The 18,557-nt window shown below is 44.8% G+C and overlaps 1 protein-coding gene across 1 annotated transcript in view; it reads right to left on the minus strand.

Moving 5' to 3' along the window:
• Positions 1 to 18,557, minus strand: part of LOC311133119 (paxillin-like) — a gene marked incomplete at its 3' end in the record, with an annotated part of 51,169 nt that overhangs the window by 13,345 nt on the left and 19,267 nt on the right. Inside the window, exons 2-6 of the mRNA XM_084166554.1 lie at positions 1,445 to 1,635; positions 1,100 to 1,185; positions 862 to 992; positions 471 to 666; positions 142 to 265 (exon numbers count right to left, since the gene is read on the minus strand). Coding sequence (XP_084022680.1) covers positions 142 to 265; positions 471 to 666; positions 862 to 992; positions 1,100 to 1,185; positions 1,445 to 1,635 — 728 coding nt within the window. The remainder of the gene's footprint in view (positions 1 to 141; positions 266 to 470; positions 667 to 861; positions 993 to 1,099; positions 1,186 to 1,444; positions 1,636 to 18,557) is intronic.

Below are 18,557 nucleotides of genomic sequence, written 5' to 3' on the forward strand. Positions count from 1 at the left end.
TTATGTTTTCTGTGGACCACAGGAAGAGTAGCTGCTGCTTTCGCAACAGCTAATGGGGATCCTAAAAAAATACCAAATACCACACTCACCGGTCTCTTTCTCATCCACCCACCCTCGTAACAATCTTTCTGTAAAACTCACGTTGCTCTGGACTTTGAAGTCGGACAGCGAGGCCATGAGCTCGTCAAGCTCCCGCGTGGCGGAGGAGGCTGAGATTCTGGCCTGCAGCTGGGAGGGCGTCTCCTCCTCCACCAATGGGGTAGGGCTAGAGATCAAATAAACAAACATTAGGTCATAATAATGAGCGTAAAATGACCAAAGTCAAACATGAAAAACACAAAAGGACATAGCACGATCTGTGAGTAAGATTAAACGGTCTTCCGGAACTTGAGGTGCAGTGCCATTGCTTTGCGGTCAATTGTCCCCCATTTATGGTGATGGCAACGTTTTTGACCAGCTCTAATCCTTACATGGGAGAGGGCACAGAACTTTCTAGCTTGTCCAGGAGGCTCTTGGCGCTGGGGCGCACGTCTTCGATGACCCTGGTGGCCACACTGCGTTTGGGCTTCTCCATGGTGGGGCGAGGCACCTTGCCGGCCCCCAAAACCCCGTTCGCCTGCACATAATGGGTGGTGCTGCTGGAGGGGAGGGGCGGGGCTGACTCTTCTGCAACACAGGAGGATAAAAATAAACATTTACATATTGCCAGGTTTCAACAACTGCAACGGTCAAAAGACAGTGACTGTTAAATGCTTTTATGTACCAAATAGGGTTTTCTACGTGTGGGCCCTGGTCAAAAGCAGTGCACTATAATAGGGAATAGGGTGCCATTTGGGATGCACACATAATGGTGTAGCGTACCCTCAGTGGGAAAGGAGGGCGTGTTGTGCTGCACGGCGTTGAGCTCTAAAAGCAGCCGGTCCAGCTCCGACAGGTTGCAGCCCAGGGAGGAGCTCATGGCAGCCTCCGTACTCTTCTGCTTGTTGGGGAAGCTGCAAGAACCAACAGAGAGAGACACACATCAGTAACAGACATATGATGTTAATTTTGTCCTGTGTAGCTACATACAAAGTGTATTGTTAATGATGATCATTATTACCTGTAGACGTGGTCCTCTTCGCTTCGGGGTAAGGGGGGGCTACTGCTGTCCCTGGACCACAAGCTTTTCTGTGCAGGGCTGTAGGACTAAGAAAGGATAGGTCCATCTTTAGAAGTGTAGTAGGAGTGTTCTAGATGGGTAATGTGGTAAATGGGTGTATGTCAGGGGTGTACAACTTTATTCTCAATGTGTCATGTGGGCACAGGCTTTTGCTCAACCAATCATAGTCTTCACCAAGCCTTTATTAGTTGAATCAGATCTGTTACAAACTTGAGCAAAAGCCTGAACCCACACCAGCCTTGTGCGTGTGTATGGGAACACAAATATGTATATATGTGTATGTACCTGTGTGGACAAGGGGGTGGAATCTAGGGGGTCAAGCAAGGTTCCGTTCAGGGCCTCAGCAGAGGGAGGTGGTGGTACAGGGGGAGGGGCCTGTCCTCCCGTGGGGAAAGAGTAGGGCGACTCGTCCGGCGGAAACACTGGCCGCTTGGAGATGTGGGAGGTCGTCGACTCCAAGTCCGCCAGCAAAGCATCTAGGAATATAAGAGTAAGACCCTTTTAATATTTATTCCTATCCTGGTAGACTGATGTATCTGGCCTGGTAGACTGATGTATCTGGCCTGGTAGACTGATGTATCTGGCCTGGTAGACTGATGTATCTGGCCTGGTAGACTGATGTATCTGGCCTGGTAGACTGATGTATCTGGCCTGGTAGACTGATGTATCTGGCCTGGTAGACTGATGTATCTGGCCTGGTAGACTGATGTATCTGGCCTTATAAATCAAAAGCAGAGCTGTCAAAAGTTGACCTGGTGTAAACAGAAAATCACTGACAAGATTGACAACCTGAACATAGGGCAATCACCTTGCTTATTTGATTGCATCTCTCAAGGAGAAGTTTTAATTTTAAAAAGTAGGTTATTCCTAGACTTCTCATCATCTCATGTATTACAATGACGGACAACACAAGCCCGCCACTAGTCTACTGTAATTTCAAACAAATTTGTTGTGCAGGTTTATTTTATATTATCATGGTATGACCTGTGATCCCATCATCATCCTTGTCAACATCCTCCTCCTAGTCATCAATAAGTACCCTTGACAGCTTGATGTTCAGGCACTTTCCCAACATGTCCAAACACAGCCAGATGTAACATTTTGACATTTTAGGAGGTGCAGCAGGGTAGTAATTCACTTCACTGAATCATCTGCACTGTCACCACACCTTTGGTTACTCGTTTACCCTGCTGTACACTGCTCCCAGAGTTTCACTGTTAATTGGTGTGAAGTAGACCGCAGCGAGACATAAAAGCTTTGGTAACACTTTACAGTAAAATGTATACTTTTTAAACTATGTATATACACTATTAGTAAGCGGTTTATAAAATGTGCCTAATTAGAAACCCTTAAAAATCATTTTAAGTACGTATACTTTAATCTATGGAGTTAGTCTACTAAAGCTTTCTCTGGCCAGGTTGTAATCACTCACTGCCAACCAATTGTTGCTTTCCACCTTTGATACAAGTGGTAAAGCTAGATCATGTTCTTCCCATAAGAAACACCCAACCCCAATTTCCCACTCTAAATGCAGCCATTCTATCTGGGTAAACAAAACGGCTAGCCAGTTAGCCACCCAGTTGGTGGGCAAGAAGAGAACGAGGAAGGTGACATCATCTACACCTAAATCTATATGAACCACCATTTCTGTTACACACCCATGTTCCTTATACTGAGATGACTTCTCTTAAGCTCTTAAGTAGTTGCCTCTGATTTCACAAGTGTGTGAAACTGTGTTCAATAAAGACCCTCTCCTGCACTACGAATACATTCCCTACTCTACTCTCCAATGGACTTGACTTCAGTCATCAATATTAAACAGAAAAACAAACAAGCACAATCCATAAATGAACTGTGAACGACGTATGTACGCACCTACACTTCAAGAAGTCAAGAATACAGTCACACTAAACATAACTGATGATGACAAAAGGTGAGAAATACAGGAAACATTAGTGGAAACAACATACCCGAGGCGATAAAGAAGACTAGTACATACACACCCCGGGAGGACGAAGAGAGGAATGAAAAGGAAGACTGTGGAAGAGAGCAACCCAAACACACTGGCTGACAGGCAGGAACTGCCAACCTTAACACCAGAGACTAGTAATGAGAGACTGAGATGGGAGGAAGGAGGAGGAAAGGGCAGGAGGGGAGGCGTCACTTTTGGTGGCAGCGGGAGGATTAGGTTTACCCCTAGCTATGCCAATTTGAAGTTTCAGTCTTCTTGGCTCTCTGAAGGCTGAGGTAAGAGTTTGTTCACACTCACACGACTGCTGCAAAGAACGGTTTACAAACTAGGCAAGTAGAGCCAACACATTACAAGAAAGCCTGAGAAAAACATGAAAAAGTTGTGTCAGTGAGAGGGAAAGTTGTGAAAGAGGGAGGGTGGAGGGGAGGGTAGAAAAGAAAGAGACCATATCAGAGTGCCATGCACATAGAGGGAGTGGTGTGAGAGTGGTAATTAAATTAACCCTTCCTTCACCTGGGCTGCTGTTCTGTCGGTCTCAAGGTTCATTCCAAGTGTGCTTGAGTTCAGTGACCAAGTTTTTTAATGACATAACACACTCCCTCATCGGTATGGAGTGGCTGAGATGGAGTATCCCATGGCCCAAGGAATCATGGATACCAAAAGACAGACAATGGTGACAGCTGGGCTGGGCACTGGATCCACTTTGGCTGGAGTTGGCGTTAGCATCATTAGCATGCTGGATAACGACAGGGCTACCGAAGCAGAGGGGTTTGCTGACTGACTCCGAGACACTGTAAACATTCCAGTGGATTTGATTCTGGATACAGCAGAGCCAGGTGTTTATTCAACTACAGCTAGATACTCCCTTTTAGGGGAAATATATAGCAGCCTAACAACCAACCAACTGCCCAAAGGTTGAGGGAAAAGTAAAAAACCTCAGCATCCAAAGTCAGTCTTCATGCCGGACAACAGCAATGCTCAAAATATCAATTTCCGTTTGATTTCCAGCAGAAGGCGTTTCAACAATGTTTTTGTGGGGAAGGTTCTGTACTAGTACACCTACCAGCAAAGACGCAGAATAGAGTCTCTTTAGGTTAAGGCCAGCCTCCAGTTATTATTTCTGGTAGTTCTGAGGCCTCAGAACATGAAGGAAACAGATTGCAACGGGTTGTGCAATAAGGAGGCTGGGGTTTTGACATTTCTTGTTGTAGACCTAAGCATTCGTGTGGAGGCCTATAAAAGTGTCAGTCCTCTGTGCCAAAGGGGTGAGGAGAACATTTTACATTTGAGTCATTTAGCAGACGCTCTTATCTAGAGCGACTTACAGTAGTGAGTGCATACATTTTCATACTTTTTTTCCATACTGGTCCCCTATGGGAATCAAATCAGTTGCAAGCGCCATGCTCTATCAACTGAGCCACACAGGAACATGCAATGACACATCAGCTCATAGCCAGCCATTCACATGCTCTGCTCCAATATCCAAACTCAAATACCATTCAGAATGAAGCAACATATTGGGAATGCATTCGAAGGGGTGTGCTAGTGTGCATATTGGAACTTGACTGTGCACTCTTGCCTGTTACTAGGCCATCCAGTGGTCGGGAGGGAACTGCAGTAGGAGTTAAAAGTACCCTGAATGAGGGAGAGGCAGTGTCCGAATACCCATACTAGCGTACTACATACTTAAACTGCACACTAAGTACTCTTCGTCGCATACTATTTAGCACGTACAGTTTAGTAAAAAGTATGCAGTATGCCACAGCCGCAACACAGTAGCAGCTCCTGACTGGCTCAGTAGGTAGGGCAGGGCCGAGTGCCGGTGGATTTCTCAAAATTCAACAGACATGAATCGCATTAACCAGCCTGATAATAGCTCATTTCTAATTCAATTAATTTCTCTAAACTGAATAGAATAGGCCTACTCAGGCTGGCTAGAGGCAGATATTACATATACCCTAGCCCATCTATCCTATTTAAAAAGGACCGAAGACAGAAACAGATCATTTGGTTCCAGTTAAACATATTTATTAGTGAAACCAAAGTGCTGTAACATATACAAACTAATTCACATAGACTAGTAGGCTACACACAAACCTTTCAAATGTTCAATTAAAACGCTATTGCACAGAAAAACGTGGACAGTCGGGTGCATCGCAAATTCTGCTGGACAGCAACATAATAAACTAAAGCACTGATCATTGGGAAGGAGATCAGAATGACTCCTAAGGCTTGATCCATAAATTAAATAGGTAGCCTAGCCTACAAACCTAAAATAATCCATACATATGCGCCTGGTGGGTGAAGAGATATTTGCACAACAATGTTTGTTTGTGCTGCCTGCTAGCTGTGATCAAAACCACCATTTGTGAATGTGTTGAGTAAATTAAATTGTGAAATTTGCCCACCAAAGGATATAAAATCAGCTGTAACACACATAACATTGTAAATTATACACTAAGCATGCATTTTCCATGTATTATGCTACCAATTGGATTATGGTATCTTAACATTATGATTCTCATATACACTGCTCAAACAAATAAAAGGGAACACTAAAATAACACATCCTAGATCTGAATGGATGAAATAATCTTATTAAATACTTTTTTCTTTACATAGTTGAATGTGCTGACAACAAAATCACACAAAAATTATCAATGGAAATCAAATGTATCAACCCATGGAGGTCTGGATTTGGAGTCACCCTCAAAATTAAAGTGGAAAACCACACTACAGGCTGATCCAACTTTGATGTAATGTCCTTAAAACAAGTCAAAATGAGGCTCAGTAGTGTGTGTGGCCTCCACGTGCCTGTATGACCTCCCTACAACGCCTGGGCATGCTCCTGATGAGGTGGCAGATGGTCTCCTGAGGGATCTCCTCCCAGACCTGGACTAAAGCATCCGCCAACTCCTGGACAGTCTGTGGTGCAACGTGGCGTTGGTGGATGGAGCGAGACATGATGTCCCAGATGTGCTCAATTGGATTCAGGTCTGGGGGACGGGCGGGCCAGTCCATAGCATCAATGCCTTCCTCTTGCAGGAACTGCTGACACACTCCAGCCACATGAGGTCTAGCATTGTCTTGCATTAGGAGGAACCCAGGGCCAACCGCACCAGCATATGGTCTCACAAGGGGTCTGAGGATCTCATCTCGGTACCTAATGGCAGTCAGGCTACCTCTGGCGAGCACATGGAGGGCTGTGCGGCCCCCCAAAGAAATGCCACCCCACACCATGACTGACCCACCGCCAAACCGGTCATGCTGGAGGATGTTGCAGGCAGCAGAACGTTCTCCACGGCGTCTCCAGACTCTGTCACGTCTGTCACGTGCTCAGTGTGAACCTGCTTTCATCTGTGAAGAGCACAGGGTGCCAGTGGCGAATTTGCCAATCTTGGTGTTCTCTGGCAAATGCCAAACGTCCTGCACGGTGTTGGGCTGTAAGCACAACCCCCACCTGTGGACGTCGGGCCCTCATACCACCCTCATGGAGTCTGTTTCTGACCGTTTGAGCAGACACATGCACATTTGTGGCCTGCTGGAGGTCATTTTGCAGGGCTCTGGCAGTGCTCCTCCTGCTCCTCCTTGCACAAAGGCAGAGGTAGCAGTCCTGCTGCTGGGTTGTTGCCCTCCTACGGCCTCCTCCACGTCTCCTGATGTACTGGCCTGTCTCCTGGTGGCGCCTCCATGCTCTGGACACTACGCTGACAGACACAGCAAACTTTCTAGCCACAGATCGCATTCATGTGGCATCCTGGATGAGCTGCACTACCTGAGCCACTTGTGTGGGTTGTAGACTCCGTCTCATGCTACCACTAGAGTGAAAGCACCGCCAGCATTCAAAAGTAACCAAAACATCAGCCAGGAAGCATAGGAACTGAGAAGTGGTCTGTGGTCACCACCTGCAAAACCAGTCCTTTATTGGGGGTGTCTTGCTAATTGCCTATAATTTCCACCTGTTGTCTATTCCATTTTCACAACAGCATGTGAAATGTATTGTCAATCAGTGTTGCTTCCTAAGTGGACAGTTTGATTTCACAGAAGTGTGATTGACTTGGAGTTACATTGTGTTGTTTAAGTGTTCCCTTAATTTTTTTGAGCAGTGTATTATAGCTTATGGCTTTTTCATTTTACTTACGTCATGACAGATGATTATAGCTCACTTCCTGTAAAATACATAGGCCTACATGGACATGAATGGGTACTTGGGGTAAAGGAAATTGTGGCTTTGACTTGCAAACATTGTTGTGCAAAGTCTCTTTACCCACCATCAACATCTCTGCAATCCTCCTCCATGCCATTGACCTTCTGATTTTCTCTCTATTCTAAAATCATTCTCAGCAAATAAACGAGGTAGAATTACAACTCCCCACGCCACGCTTTCCTTTTTGACATTTTTAAATTAGCCTACAAATTGCCAGCTCCTTATTTTCATGTACAGTATCTAGAATACAAGGGTTGGATTTGCACTAAACAATTAAATGTCACAAAAATCATGTAGAAAATCTGGTTTATGGTTAGCCTCATATACATTATTTTACATGTACATTTTAGTCATTTAGCAGACGCTCTTATCCAGAGCGACTTACAGTTAGTGAGTGCATACATTTTTCATACTGGCCCCCTGTGGGAAACGAACCCACAACCCTGCCGTTGCAAGCACCATGCTCTACCAACTGAGCTACAGGAGGCCATTATCTACTGGTATCATTTTAAATCGAGAACATATACCTAGCTCATCGGTATGCAAATTATGTGTGTGTTTAGCTATTCTCTGCTTCAGATGTACAATGACAAGGGGCATATTGATTGCGCATGCCCATATGGCCAGTAATGCCATCATACTGTAGGCCTATGGCTGCATTGGTGATGCATGCCATTATGATAAGCTAGAAAATGGGTTCACATGGCTGATATCCTGAGACAAAGTGACCAATTGGATAGCTCACAACTGGACAAAAAGGTCATGTTCATTTGAGAAAGCAACACAGAAACAGACAGAGACAGATCCCCTTCACACCTTTTTATTGCAGAATTGTGATCTGTGATGAATGAACACTGACACTAATTAATCTTGAAAAATGCTTTTTAAGTTAACAATTAAACAGTTCAATGAACAACATTGAATTAATCAAAATATAATTTCAAAATGTACAAATAATCTAACTTGTTTGTAAACGTTAGACATCTTAGTAAAGTAGGCTATTATTACTAAAGCATCATTTCAGGTATACAAAAAAGTCCACAGCAGAGGTGACCAACCTTGCTCCACTCCCTGATCTACTGAGTGAGCAGACTTCTATTCCAGGCCAGAAATAATACACATTATCAACTAATTAGGTTTGATAAGTTGAATCACGTGTTAGTGCTGGGCTGGAACAGAAGCCTGCACACCCAGCATACCTCCAGCAGAAGGATTGGCCTGCTGCAGTTGTAATACGTTTGTAGCCTACATTGTGTGTGACTTAACTGTATTGTTGTATATAACATTTGCTAACACAAGTACACATACAACCCATGGCATAAAAGGACGTGCAAGCAGTCTTTTGGACATTCACTGGGACCTCTTCATCTGCAGATAGGCTTTCGCAGCTCTCCATATCGGAGGACAGACATCAAAGAAACATAATAATAATAATAATAATATGCCATTTAGCAGACGCTTTTATCCAAAGCGACTTACAGTCATGCGTGCATACATTTTTGTGTATGGGTGGTCCCGGGGATCGAACCCACTACCTTGGCGTTACAAGCGCCGTGCTCTACCAGCTGAGCTACAGAGGACCACCAACATGCTTCACTTTATTACAATTAGACAGCCCTGACCATAATCTCTGTCTGTCTTCATAGTTTTCCCTCTCTAGTGTCTAAAACTGGAGAACATTTTCATGTCATCCCAAAACCCTATCTAACTAGTACACCTACTCCCTTTTCTGACAGCTGGAGCAGAACATCGTTTCGCCCTCTTCCATTGCTGTTATCTTCAAATGCAATTGGAGCATGAGTTTTTAATTTACAATGATAAACAGGCCTATATTAAAATAACAAGCTATTATGAAGTTAACTAGCTAGAGTATGTAAAGTTGGCTAGCTAGCTAACAAGCAGCTCATTAGCCTACACACAGTGGCCTGCTGTAGCTAGCTAGCTAATAACAAACATTTTCAAAATGTATTTACAGTGAGGGAAAAAAGTATTTGATCCCCTGCTGAATGATCAGTCTATAATTTTAATGGTATGTTTATTTGAACAGTGAGACAGAATACCAACCAAAAAATCCAGAAAAACGCATGTCAAAAATGTTATAAATTGATTTGCACTTTAATTAAGGAAATATGTATTTGACCCCTCTGCAAAACATGACTTAGTACTTGTTGGCAAAACACTGCAATCACAGAGGTCAGACGTTTCTTGTAGTTGGCCACCAGGTTTGCACACATCTCAGGAGGGATTTTGTCCCACTCCTCATTGCAGATCTTCTCCAAGTCATTAAGGTTTCGAGGCTGACGTTTGGCAACTCGAACCTTCAGCTCCCTCCACAGATTCTCTATGGGATTAAGGTCTGGAGACTGGCTAGGCCACTCCAGGACCTTAATGTGCTTCTTCTTGAGGCACTCCTTTGTTGCCTTGGCCGTGTGTTTTGGGTCATTGTCATGCTGGAATACCCATCCACAACCCATTTTCAATGCCCTGGCTGAGGGAAGGAGGTTCTCACCCAAGATTTGACGGTACATGGCCCCGTCCATCGTCCCTTTGATGCGGTGAAGTTGTCCTGTCCCCTTAGCAGAAAAACACCCCCAAAGCATTATGTTTCCACCTCCATGTTTGACAGTGGGGATGGTGTTCTTGGGGTCATAGGCAGCATTCCTCCTCCTCCAAACACAGCGAATTGAATTGATGCCAAAGACCTCGATTTTGGTCTCATCTGACCACAACACTTTCACCCAGTTCTCCTCTGAATCATTCAGATGTTCATTGGCAAATTTCAGACGGCCCTGTATATGTGCTTTCTTGAGCAGGGGGACCTTGCGGGCGCTGCAGGATTTCAGTCCTTCACGGCGTAGTGTGTTACCAATTGTTTTCTTGGTGACTATGGACCCAGCTGCCTTGAGATAATTGACAAGATCCTCCCGTGTAGTTCTGGGCTGATTCCTCACCGTTCTCATGATCATTGCAACTCCACGAGGTGAGATCTTGCATGGAGCCCCAGGCTGAGGGAGATTGACAGTTATTTTGTGTTTCTTCCATTTGCGAATAATCGCACCAACTGTTGTCACCTTCTCACCAAGCTGCTTGGCGATGGTCTTGTATCCCATTCCAGCCTTGTGTAGGTCTACAATCTTGTCCCTGACATCCTTGGAGAGCTCTTTGGTTTTGGCCATGGTGGAGAGTTTGGAATCTGATTGATTGATTGCTTCTGTGGACAGGTGTCTATTATACAGGTAACAATCTGAGATTAGGAGCTCCCTTTAAGAGTGTGCTCCTAATCTCAGCTCGTTACCTGTATAAAAGACACCTGGGAGACAGAAATCTTTCTGATTGAGAGGGGGTCAAATACTTATTTCCCTCATTAAAATGCAAATCAATTTATAACATTTTTGACATGCGTTTTTCTGGATTTTGTTGTTGTTATTCTGTCTCTCACTGTTCAAATAAACCTACCATTAAAATTATAGACGTATAATTTCTTTGTCAGTGGGCAAACGTACAAAATCAGCAGGGGATCAAACACTTTTTTTCCCTCACTGTACATACATACATACATAAGTGGAAATTATGACCTGTAGATGAACATGCACACGCCTGATCCACTTATAAGGAGAGATGGACCAATCCAGACCCAATGTCCAGTTGGCTCCTCTGACAACGCTGATTACAGATTAGGATTATAGCCCACTGCTGCAGGAGATAGCACTTTTACGGAAACAGGTTTCCAGGCCAACTAGTGCTTAATAGAAGCCTCCTGTCGCATCCCCTTTCCTCGGACTGAACCCTTTCCCTCCCCCACTCTCCTTCTCGCTCTCTCTCTCTCTGTCACTTAAACAGACTGATTGTTTTCCAGACGATGATGTGGCCCAGCAGAATGTTTGTTGGAGCTTCATGGCGTTCCAGGGGCTTCTATTCTATTCATGGCGTTCCATTTTTGACATGCGTTTTTCTGGATTTTTTTGTTGTTATTCTGTCTCTCACTGTTCAAATAAACCTACCATTAAAATTATAGACTGATCATGTCTTTGTCAGTGGGCAAACGTACAAAATCAGCAGGGGATCAAATACTTTTTTCCCTCACTGTACGCCTACGCCCACGAAGCGGCCAATCTTTTGGAGCGAAGATTTGTCAAGAGGAGGTGCCGCTTTTGGTCGAAACGAGCGGCTTCGCTGTATCACTGCCTCTGGGAGAATCTCAATCTCTCGTGTCCCCCCTTCTCGCCTCCTTCTCAAAACCCATTGGAGGAAAGGTCAGAGGGGAGGGACCTCTGGCTTTTTTTATCCAATGGGTTATGAAAAGGAGAGAGGACACGAGGGGTATGCAACCGAGATTCTCCCACAGACTCTGAGTAGCCTTCCATCAGGCTACCAAAGGTTGCACCTTTGCAGAAAACATAATGTCCGGTAGATCGCAGGCTGTCAATGAGTAGCTCGCAAGTAGATACTAAGAAATAACCAATAGGCCTAATTTTACATGATAAAATCTGTGAAACAATTTCTCCCCATGCTGTTTCAAATCAAATCAAATTTAATTTGCAACATGCGCTGAATACAACAGGTGTAGATATTACAGTGAAATGCTTACTTACAAGCCCTTAACCAACAATGCAGTTTAAGATTTTTTTTAAAATGGCAAATAATTAAAGAGCAGCAGTAAAATAAAATAACAGTAGGGAGGTTATGGATGACGGATCACCACCTCAAGCTGAACCCTGGCAAGACGGAGCTGCTCTTCCTCCCGGGGAAGGACTGCCCGTTCCATGATCTCGCCATCACGGTTGACAACTCCGCTGTGTCCTCCTCCCAGAGTGCGAAGAGCCTAGGCGTGACCCTGGACAACACCCTGTCGTTCTCCGCCAACATCAAGGCGGTGACCCGCTCCTGCAGGTTCATGCTCTACAACATTCGGAGAGTGCGACCCTGCCTTACACAGGAAGCGGCGCAGGTCCTGGTCCAGGCTCTTGTCATCTCCCGTCTGGACTACTGCAACTCGCTGTTGGCTGGGCTCCCTGCCTGTGCCATTAAACCCCTACAACTCATCCAGAATGCCGCAGCCCGTCTGGTGTTCAACCTTCCCAAGTTCTCTCACGTCACCCCCCTCCTCCGCACACTCCACTGGCTTCCAGTTGAAGCTCGCATCCGCTACAAGACCATGGTGCTTGCCTATGGAGCAGTGAGGGGAACGGCACCTCTGTACCTTCAGGCTCTGATCAGTCCCTACACCCAAACGAGGACATTGCGTTCATCCACCTCTGGCCTGCTGGCTCCCCTTCCTCTGCGGAAGCACAGCTCCCGCTCAGCCCAGTCAAAACTGTTCGCTGCTCTGGCACCCCAATGGTGGAACAAGCTCCCTCACGACGCCAGGACAGCGGAGTCACTCACCACCTTCCGGAGACATTTGAAACCCCACCTCTTTAAGGAATACCTGGGATAGGATAAAGTATTCCTTCTAACCCCCCCCCCAAATTGTAAAGTGGTTATCCCACTGGCTATAGGGTGAACGCACCAATTTGTGAGTCGCTCTGGCTAAGAGCGTCTGCTAAATGACGTTAATGTGCCCTTGAGCAAGGCACTTAACCCTAATTGCTCCTGTAAGTCGCTCTGGTTAAGAGCGTCTGCTAAATGACTAAAATGTAAATGTAATGTAAATGTTATATACAGGGGGTCCCGGTACAGAGTCAATGTGCGGGGGAACCGGTTAATCGAGGTAATTGAGGTAATATGTACATGTGGGTAGAGTTAAAGTGACTATGCATGAATAATAAACAGAGTAGCAGCAGCGTAAAAGAGGGGGTTGGGGTGGGGGGGGGGGGCAATGCAAATAATCCGGGTAGCCATGATTAGCTGTTCAGGAGTCTTATGGCTTGGGGGTAGAAGCTCTTAAGAAGCCTTTTGGACCTAGACTTGGCGCTCCGGTACCGCTTGCTGTGCGGTAGCAGAGAGAAAAGTCTATGACTAGCTGGCTGAAGTCTTTGATAATTTTTAGGGCCTTCCTCTGACACCACCTGGTATAGAGATCCTGGATGGCAGGAAGCTTGGCCCCAGTGATGTACTGGGCCGTACGCAATACCCTCTGTAGTGCCTTGCGGTCGGAGGCCGAGCAGTTGCCATACCAGGCGGTGATGCATCCAGTCAGGATGCTCTCGATGGTGCAGCTGTAGAACTTTGAGGACCCATGCCAAATCTTTTCAGTCTCCTGAGGGGGAATAGGCTTTGTCGTGCCCTCTTCACGACTGTCTTGGTGTGTTTGGACCATGATAGTTTGTTGGTGATGTGGAAACCAAGGAACTTGAAGCTCTCAACCTGTTCCACTACAGCCCCGTCGATGAGAATGGGGGCGTGCTCAGTCCTCTTTTTTATGCTGTAGTCCACAATCATCTCATTTGTCTTGATCACGTTGAGGGAGAAGTTGTTATCCTGGCACCACACGACCAGGTCTCTGACCTCCTCCCTATAGGCTGTCTCAACATTGTCAGTGATCAGGCCTACCACTGTTGTGTCGTCGGCAAACTTGATGATTGAGTTGGAGTCGTGTCTTGCCATGCAGTCATGGGTGAACAGGGAGTACAGGAGGGGACTGAGCACGGACCCCTGAGGGGCCCCCGTGTTGAGGATCAGCCTGGCAGATGTGTTGTTACCTACCCTTACCACCTGGGGGCAGCCCGTCAGGAAGTCCAGGATCCAGTTGCAGAGGGAGGTGTTTAGTCCCAGGGTCCTTGGTGTTGAACGCTGAGCTGTAGTCAATGAATAGCATTCTCACGTAGGTGTTCCCCTTGTTCAGGTGAGAAAGGGCAGTGTGGAGTGCATTAGAGATCGCATCATCTGTGGATCTTTTGGGGCGGTTGAACATTGGCTAATAGGATTGATGGAAGAGGCAGTTTACTCGCTCGCCGTCGGATCCTTACAAGGCACCCCGACCTACGTCCACGATTTCTCCATCTCTTTCTCATGCGAATGACGGGGAGTTGGGCCTTGTCGGGTGTCTGTAGGATATCCTTCGCGTCCGACTCGTTGAAGAAAAAAATCTTTGTCCAATACGAGGTGAGTAATAGATGTCCTGATATCCACGATATTTACAGGCATTTAACACCATTCTGCATTTTGCCATCTATTTTCCCAAAATCAAATCGGTTAAATCACATTGTTAAAATGTTTTCATTCAGTTACAAAAGTAACAGTCCTGCTTGAGGCACATATGCGTGCGCACCGTGGCCGCTTGCGGTTACAATGTAGCCAAGCTGTGTCTGTATGCGCCTATGCACAAAATGAAAAAGCACAGGGTATTTGTACCTCGATAAAACAGCTCTGCTTTGCTTGGTAAGTAATATCGACCAAATAAGCCATTTCTACCCTCGTTGCATCAAATATGTATGCTGCTGAGAAGTTTTAAACATTGTCATGGTGACACTGACTGCGCTTCAAACTAAAAAAAGCCCATGTCAAAAGGTTGGGATGGGCATGAGTAAAAAAATACATCAAATACTGTTAAACTATTTGGTGGAATGTGCTTTGTGGCTGCCCAAACGTCAAGTGTTATTTTTGTATTTTTTTTGTATTTAACCCCCTTTTTCCTCCACAATTTCATGATATCCAATTGCGATCGTCTCATAGCTGCAACTCCCCAACGGGCTCGGGAGAGGTCGAGACATGATCCTCCGAAACATGACCTGCCAAACTGCACTCAACACCCGCCCGCTTAACCCGGAAGCCAGCCGCACCAAATGTGTCGGAGGAAAAACCGTTCAACTGATGACCGAAGTCAGGTGCCTGGCCCGCCACAAGGAGTCGCTTGAGAGCGATGAGCCAAGTAAAGCCCTCCCGGCCAACCCCTCCCCTAACCTGGACGACGCTGGGCCAACTGTGTGCCGCCCTATGGGACTCCCGGTCACGGCTGGTTGTGACACAGCCTGGGATCGAACCCGGGTCTGTAGTGACGCCTCAAGCACTGCGATGCAGTGCCTTAGACCGCTGCACCACTCGGGAGGCCCTGCAAGTGAAATTGTCTCAAAAGACAACGTAAATTTGCTTTGACTCTAGTGTTCCATTTGTAGGCCTACATGTGCATTTGCGGGGCACAACAAAAAATGCAGTCCTCCCTAAATTCCCTTTCCCCTCTGTGTGGCACTCACTCAATTGCATTTTGACTGTTCCCTCTACACACGCGTCCTGAGTGCGCACACACACACACACACACACACACACACACACACACACACACACACACACACACACGCTCCCGTTAGGCCTACAGAAATAAATGCCTATAAAAACGTACCTAACTGATGGGATACACAAGCTACATTCCTTGCCAAATGACAACCGTTTTATCACAAATGCAAAATGGACTGGTTGATTGAAGTAGGGAAATATGTGTTCCAACAATGAGCTGCAGTTTTGGAATAATTGTGTTCCATCTATTTTCCGCTTAGGCTACTTTGCGAACTGCTAGTGGCATTTAGATTTGCTTAGCCTAGGGCTAGGGCTAGGCTATAACCCCCCTAAACATAGACAGGTTTCACACTGAAAATATGCCAAAAACAGTTTGATAAAGACAAAGAGCGTATTTTCATCAGAATCATTAAGTTCAATGTAGAATTGTCCATTTAGAAATCTCCAAACAGGCAGAATAAACTAAATCAAATGTCTATATATTGAAAAGACAGATTTTCTTCAAATAGCCACCCTTTGCCTTGATGACAGCTTTGTACACTTGGCATTCTCTCAACCAGCTTCATGAGGTAGTCACCTGGAATGCATTTCAATTAACAGGTGTGCCTTCTTAAAAGTTAATTTGTGTAATTTCTTTCCTTCTTAATGTGTTTGAGCCAATCAGTTGTATTGTGACAAGGTAGGGGTGTAATACAGAAGATAGCCTTATTTGGTAAAAGACCAAGTCCATATTATGGCAAGAACAGCTCAAATAAGCAAAGAGAAAGGACAGTCCATCACTACTTTAAGACATGAAGGTCAGTCAATACGGAAAAGTGCAGTCGCAAAAACCATCAAGCGCTATGATGAAACTGGCTCTCATGAGGACCGCCACAGGAATGGAAGACCCAGAGTTACCTCTGCTGCTGAGGATAAGTTCATTAGAGTTACCAGCCTCAGAAATTGCAGCCCAAATAAATGCTTCACAGAGTTCAAGTAACAGACAAATCTCAACATCAACTGTTCAGAGGAGACTGTGTGAAATCAGGCCTTCATGGTCGAATTGCTACAAAGAAACCACTACTAAAGGACACCAATAAGAAGAAGAGACTTGCTTGGGCCAAGAAACACGAGCAATGGACCTGTTGAAATGTGTCCTTTTGTCTGGAGTCCAAATTGGAGATTTTTGGTTCCAACCGCCGTGGCTTTATGAGACGCGGTGTGGGCGAACGGATTATCTCTCTCCGCATGTGTATTTCCCATCGTAAAGCATGGAGGAGGTGTTATGGTGTGGGGGTGCTTTGCTGGTGACACTGATTTATTTAGAATTCAAGGCACACTTAACCAGCATGGCTACCACAGCATTCTGCAGTGATAAGCCATCCCATCTGGTTTGGGTTTAGTGGGACTATCATTTGTTTTTCAACAGGACAATGACCCAACACACCTCCAGGCTGTGTAAGGGCTATTTGACCAAGAAAGAGAGTGATGGAGTGCTGCATCAGATGACCTGGCCTCCACAACCCCCGACCTCAACCCAATTGAGATGGTTTGGGATGAGTCAAACCGCAGAGCGAAGGAAAAGCAGCCAACAAGTGCTCAGCATGTGGAAACTCCTTCAAGACTGTTGGAAAAGCATTCCAGGTGAAGCTGGTTGAGAGAATGCCAAGAGTGTGCAAAGCTGTCATCAAGGCAAAGGGTGGCTACTTTGAAGAATCTCAAATATATGTTGATTTGTTTAACACTTTTTTGGTTACTACATGATTCCATGTGTTATTTCATAGTTTTGATGTCTTCACTATTATTCTACAATGTAGAAAATAGTAAAAAATTAAGAAAAACCCTTGAATGAGTAGGTGTGTCCAAACTTTTGACTGGTACTGGTACTGTCTGTCTGTGTATATATATATATATATATATATATATATATATATATATATATATATATATATATATATATATATATATATATATATATATATATATATATATATATATATATATATATATATATATATATATATATATATATATATATATATATATATATATATATCTCTATCTATCCAGGATCCATTTTCTGCCCATTCATCTAAAAAGTCAGGCTTTTGCCAAGACACTTCTGCATATCTTCAATTATCGTGTCTTGAATGGTCATGTCTTCAAAAATCTCTTGCTTTTAGGTTACGATTAGCGAACTAAATCGATTTGACACACTAACGCAGACAAAATGCTCCATTGGAGCATGTCGTCAATTATTCACCTATGTAAGCCATAACTGTTTTATTTACTGCACATGGATGATATATGTGTAGCTGCTCAGTATATAAAATAGATAGCTGCCATCAGCTAACGGGTTTCAGTATTGCATATTTCTCACCACTCCGCTTCATTCTAATCTAGATCAACCGGTGTCCGTTGCAGACAGAAGAGGGCGACATTGAATTGAGCACACACAGACACACGAGAGTGTTCAAAAATAAAGGCACACAAAACAATACTAGACTGACCACAGTATCGGATAGAGGACACTGCTCTGGACAAGACAGAGTACAGACCACCCAAACGGCAAACCTGGACTGGTCACTAAGAGCCGGGAAACTGGGACAAGTCAGCCAAATACATAATGGATGTCAGAAAATAATTTTGTTAAAGGGGCAATCTGGGATTCAAACAACAAAGCGGTCACCACACCACTTTTTGGTATACAGAGGAGGGTGATGGGCTAGCTAGAGAATCTTAAAACACTCAAAAACAATCAGAGAATTGCCCCTTCAAATACTAAAATTGTTCAGTCAGGCTAGCCTATTAGAGACTATTTAGGAGCATTAGGATATTTCTGAATGGAGTGTGGCATGCATGGCTACACCTACTGCTTTCAAAATAATGACGTAACATGACAACAAATGCACACACCATGCACACAAACACACACAGTCACACACCATGCACACAAACACACACACAGTCAAGATTAAAATGATCCAGAGTACTTTACTCCTCAGATGAGACAATCCAAACACATACAACCTCATCCTTTATTTTAGGTCACATTGAGATGGGCATCT

The sequence above is a fragment of the Coregonus lavaretus genome (genome assembly GCF_964263955.1).
Source record: "Coregonus lavaretus genome assembly, chromosome: 8".
In the NCBI taxonomy this organism is placed as follows: domain Eukaryota; kingdom Metazoa; phylum Chordata; class Actinopteri; order Salmoniformes; family Salmonidae; genus Coregonus; species Coregonus lavaretus.